The sequence below is a fragment of the Cyprinodon variegatus genome, unplaced genomic scaffold (assembly GCF_000732505.1).
Source record: "Cyprinodon variegatus isolate N-32 unplaced genomic scaffold, C_variegatus-1.0 Scaffold1451, whole genome shotgun sequence".
NCBI lineage: Eukaryota > Metazoa > Chordata > Actinopteri > Cyprinodontiformes > Cyprinodontidae > Cyprinodon > Cyprinodon variegatus.
The window spans coordinates 57,806-63,602 of record NW_015151904.1 but is presented as its reverse complement, the minus strand read 5'-3'; the positions used below and the strand labels follow the sequence as shown (position 1 = coordinate 63,602).

The following is a 5,797-nucleotide window of genomic DNA, read 5'->3' as shown; positions in this document are numbered from 1 at the left end:
TTTATGATGTTTTAAAAATTAAGACCTTCGAAAGACTGATTTAAGACATTTTAATACCAATGAAGGCCTTAGTTTTATTTTGAAGAATTCAATGCCTTTTAAGACTTTTTAAGGACCCGCGGGAACCCTGTTTAGTCCCATCCTGGTGACCTTTGACCCATTCCGCCCCCAGCCCCCCACAGATAGGGAGAGGTGCCACTGAGAGCTTCAGTGGGAGGTGGAACTATGGCATATGGCATTCGCTGGCCAGGTGAATTTTAATGGAGCAAAATCAGGCGAAACTGGTGAAATTATTAAAGCTTTTGCGTTTGTGTTAATGAAACAAACTGCTTTCAGGATGCTGGTAAAGGAAACAAATGCTGAGTTCTCTGTTCTAAACTCTGCCCTTGTATTTTGATACATTTATTGTAACATAGAGACTTAGCAAGCGGTCGCTTCGCGTTGCTTTCTGCTGCGCTGCAGCTCCCTCTCTACAGTAGCTTCTATCCTGCAGTGGAGCCGACTGGGAATGTGCAGGCTGGCATCCAGTTCCACCAATCATAGGAGATAAACAGATAAGCACACTTACTGGTAGGAAAGAAATATCAATATGCTTTACATTGATGTTTATCGTCAGTTATTCATGTGCTGAAGTCATAGGACATCAGCAATCCTGAGCTTAACCAGAAGGGGATGATGGGTGTGAGCAGTTCATAATGGTGACGACATTACTTAGACATCCCATCAGCTGATTGGTTGTTTCAGCCTAGAAGTGGTGAATCTTTTATATTGGCAGTAGGACCTCCAGGATAAGGGAAAGGAGCTTATTTTATTTGTCACAGAACATGTAATATTCTACTGTCAGGATATAGTGATTTACATAGAGCTGTTAAATCACTACACTACTACACTATACTGCATTTTTATTTGTTGGTGGCAGTGTTAGCGCTTACCTTATCAAACAGCATATGAAATGGATATCCAGTTATAATTGAAACTGTTATAATTGAAACTGAATTGAATTAAATTCAGTGTCATTTATCAATAGGAGGCAACTTCTTATTAAACACCTTAGAATTCAGAGGAAATCCCTGATTTTATAAAGAAATAACCATTAATGTAGAGGTCAAACTGAGCCAAAATAAATATTGACAAATAACAAATTAATGTATTCTTTTGTAGTGAGGTTTATTGCATAGCAAAATGTACAAAATACTTATTCATCCAAAAGTTTGCAAAGTGCTGACCTCTTCAGTTGGTTTTAAAGTCTTTTTTATGTAAAAATGTAGGTAATAAGACTAAAAAGTTTGTCTTTTTTTGCATGTTAACTTCTTATTTGAAACATTGTGAGGAAAACATTAATGAGAAGTTTACCTGTTGCTCGCTTTTCTTTTTTGCAGCAATCGATCTGATCAATAACCTCTTGCAAGTGAAGATGAGAAAGAGGTACAGTGTTGACAAGACTCTCAGTCACCCCTGGTTACAGGTATGAAAAGAGTGAATGGATCAAACATCACACAGAGATCATGTTGAGAATATTACGAAAATAAGGAAATTAGTGTTTTGTACATTTTTGCTTTCCTATTATAATGACTTTTTTGTAAATCTACTGCATTTTTAAGAGGGGAACAAACATTGTAAGGTATTTTTTTAATTGATAATGTTAAATGCATTCTCCAAACAGGTTGGGCGAAAGATGGTTGTTATGAAAAATGATGATAGCTTTTATAACACTTAAGCTTTTTTAATTTATGTGATAACTTTTATTTTTTTTAATCTAAAAGCTGGGAAAAAAAATAAAACTTTTTACATTCAAATGAAACAACTGTGCTAAAGTATAGGGTTGGGTTACCGAGACAAATTGACCGGAAATGGTTCTTATCTTTCAATTAACCTGAAATTGTGCAATTTTTTTAATGTGCAATTCCTAGTTTCAATTCCCGGTCCACTAATCAGAAGAGGAAGCTTCCGCTTAGTGGGCTGCGGCATTCAGTGTTGCTCATAAATAAATAAAGAAATGACCAGTCTGCTTCCTGCAACACTGGTGATTGGATCATTCAGTTCACTTTCAATTTAATTCAGTTTATTTTTATATCGCACCATTTCACATCAAGTAATCTAAAGGAAGTTTACAGAGGCAGTTCAACCAGACCATCCAGTCAGATTGATACAAAGTTTTATATCTAAGGTGAACCAGCTGATTGCATCGACTCATTGACTCTTCAGCAATCCCTCACACTAAGCATGCTTGTAGCGACAGTGAGGAGGAAAAACTCCCTTTGAACAGGAAGAAACCTCCAGCAGAACCAGGCTCAGTGTGAGCGGCCATCTGCTGAGGCCCACTGGGGTTCAAGGAGACAGAAGCAGACATAGAAAAAGAAGCATAGATACAAAAGGCAACTGTCAACCAGCTCCACAGGCGGCCCCGTCCAGGAAACACACAGCCAGGCAGACGAGCTCCGAGCCAGCTCCCATGTCAGAGGATGAAGAGAGCACATCCAGTTAGTCACAGTCAGAGAAACAGGACTACACTGGAAAACAGGCCAAGCTCCAACATCTAGAAACAAAGGTGTTGATGGCAGCAGCACAGCTGATATTTCTCTCCAGGATGGCGTTGAGTAAAATTAAATCTTGAATCCTTTCATCTAACTGATTTGAAGATAAGTGGATAAGCTTTGCAACAATTTGTTTCTCGTTCTCTATGGAGTCAATGGTGCGCCCAGAATTGAGGATGCTTGGATCCATTTTCAGCTGATGGCACAAAAACACAAGTTATGAAGAAATTTTAAAAGAACACAATCCAGTCAGTACCCACTATATTTGTATATTTCCATATATATATTGTAAGGACTTATTTTTATGTGTGTAGAAACGGGTCACGGGTTATCTTTAAACCTGTGATATCGAAGTGTTTCAGTGTTAGAAATACTACACCTTATTTAGGATTTACCAGCTATTTTAGCGCATGCTTTACCTGTCTCTGAGGATTTATAAGCAGTTTGGCGCAAAGCTTAACCGTTAAGGATTTACTAGCGATTTAGCTTATGATTCACCTTTCTTTAAGGGATTTTAAGCCATTTAGTTTGAATCCACCCCCTTTTGGTCGGGTAGGACCACAGATTAACTTACGTTAAACCTGGCAACGAATCTTGTTCTAAACAATATAAAATAAGTGTTTAGGAGTCTTATCAGACTAATAGAAAAAGGGATTTAGGTAAAATTTTCGAGGCATCTAACCTATTTTCTACTGGAAGTAAATTTGAAATAGTATAACTTGGGAGTTTTCATTTTTGGGATGAGGTTATAGAAACAACAAATGGCAGCATCTAAGTATAGATGTGCATACATTTTGGTCGAACGATAAGAATAACTTGGGAGTTACATCTTTCAGGTTTAGTTGGACCAAAGTGATCAGATTGATTTGAATCATCTGAGTTTTGCTTTGAAGTAAAGTTAGTTATCACTTTGTGACTTGCTATGTGACTTGCCTGTGGAGGCCATATTTCATCTTGACATCATCATGTCAAGATAAAAAGTATGATCATGGCATTTGGCACAACAATGGAGTCACAGCCAAACAGGAACAGAAGATGCAAAGCTACTATAAAAAAAAGCAGAGACAGAACGTTAGAGATTGAACTAACAGATTCTGCAGAGTGGGAGAATAGAAATAGAATGAAGCAGAATGATGAAAAAGGGGTCCCTATGTCCTCCAGCAGTCTAAGCCTATAGCAGCAGAACTATAGAGATAGATCAGGATAACCTGAGCCACTCTAACTAGAAGCTTTATCAAAAAGGAAAGTTTTAAGCCTAGCCTTAAAAGTAGACAGGGTGTCTGCCTCACGGACTAAACCTGGTAGTTGGTTCCACAGGAGAGGAGCCTGAGAACTAAAAGATCTGCCTCCCATTCTACTTTTAGAAATTCTAGGAACCACTAGTAAACCTGCAGATTGAGAGCGAAGTGCTCTGTTAGGAACATAAGGAACAATCAGATCTCTGATATCAGATGGAGCTTGGCCATTTAAGGCTTTATATGTGAGAAGGAGGATTTTAAATTCTATTCTGGATTTAACAGGAAGCCAATGAAGAGAAGCCAGGATAGGAGAGATATGATCTCTCTTTTTCATTTTCATTAGAACTCTGGCTGCAGCATTTTGGATCAGCTGAAGGCTTTTAACTACAGTTTGTGGACTTCCTGATAGTAAAGAATTACAATAGTCCAGCCTTGAAGTAACAAATGCATGGACTAGTTTCTCAGCATCACCCCTGGACAGGAGATTGCTCATTTCTGCAATATTCCTCAGATGAAAGAAGGAAATTCTACAAACCTCTTTGATCTGGGATTTAAATGACAGGTCAACTATTTCTTTCCCAGAAAAAGCCCCCTGTGGAGCTATTTTACTATTAGCTTTTCTAATATAGAAAGTGTTAATAGATCAGTGCCTCTTTGTTCATTTTGTATGTCTGCTTCTGTCTCCTTTAACCCCTATCAGCCTCGGCACATGGCCGCTCACACTGAGCCTGGTTCTGCTGGAGGTTTCTCACTTTTAAAAGCTGTCTCTATATTCATGCTCGGTGTGAGGAATTCCTGTTGAGTCGGTGAAATCAGGTGGTTTTCTGTACATAGAAAAGTTTTAACCAGTCTGAGTGGATGAACTGATTGAATTGTTTCTTTAAAGTGCTTTGAGGACATGTTGTGAATTGGTGCTATATAAATAAATTGAATTGAAATTACTTTTTAAAAAGGAAAACTCTTCAGACCACATTGTATCTTTGATCATAATAAATAAACTGTACACAGACTGTCACCTGTCAGCTGAGCGATACTCATTCAGATTTAAGTCCATGCTTTTTATATCCATCTCTTCATTCTTATCACAGTAGCCACAAATAAACAAAAGTACAGATTGTTACTCTACCAATCCCACCCACAATATAACTAACAAGTCAAGGGTCAATAAATTTCAATTTTATTAATTCAAAACCAATTAATTTACAAACTTTCTTCACGGTGCATTTGATGCTGTTTGACATATTTCGGTATGTTACAAAACTCTCTGTGGACCATTGTGTGTGACGCTTCTAAAGTGTCTACTACTGTACTAATGTAAAAATGATGCAGGTTTGGTCAACACTTTAGTAAAGACAAAAAATACAGATTTTTTACATAGAATTTTTAAGAACACTTGTGCTTAAAAGTCCTGTAATCTCGGGGGGTGTTTTTTTTTCCCATCCAGGACTATCAGATGTGGATAGACCTAAGAAATTTAGAGGGTCGAATGAATGAGCGGTACATCACCCACGAAAGTGATGATCTACGTTGGCTGCATCATGCTCAGCTCAGTGGCCTTGACTACCCCTCAAATTGCATCAGTAGCTCTCTGAACGATGTTGATCATGGGAAGGAGCATCACCATGAGAAGGAGGAGGAGCTGGAGACCCTTAGTGAGAGGGTCAGTGAACTCTGAGGACACTAAGTCAATAAAACCTCAAGAATTAAGTTCAGACTTTTTCTGAAGGAGATGTTGCACGCAACCTTTTGGGGCAGGTATAAAATTTCATTCAAATCTGGTTCTTTTCTATGAAAATACATCATATGTAACTATCTGAAATCTCAAAGTTAGAATGTTTTCAGAAAAAAACATGAACTATCAAAAGATATTCTAGAACAAATAAAACAATATTGTTGCTCTGTATTGCTAAAGGTACATCATGCTTTGAAATCCTTCCTTTTCACGATGAAAATCATTCAGTTTGGTCTTTACAAAGTAGCCCTTCAAGGCTCTGATCTGAATACCTCATTAACAAGACCTTTACA

At 37.8% G+C, this 5,797-nt stretch overlaps 1 protein-coding gene across 1 annotated transcript in view; it reads left to right on the top strand.

Moving 5' to 3' along the window:
• The window catches only part of prkd1 (protein kinase D1), a 58,584-nt gene extending 53,063 nt beyond the window's left edge, over positions 1 to 5,521 (top strand). Inside the window, exons 20-21 of the mRNA XM_015403158.1 lie at positions 1,380 to 1,465; positions 5,217 to 5,521. Coding sequence (XP_015258644.1) covers positions 1,380 to 1,465; positions 5,217 to 5,447 — 317 coding nt within the window. The 3' untranslated portion in view covers positions 5,448 to 5,521. The remainder of the gene's footprint in view (positions 1 to 1,379; positions 1,466 to 5,216) is intronic.
• The last annotated feature ends 276 nt before the right edge of the window (positions 5,522 to 5,797 follow it).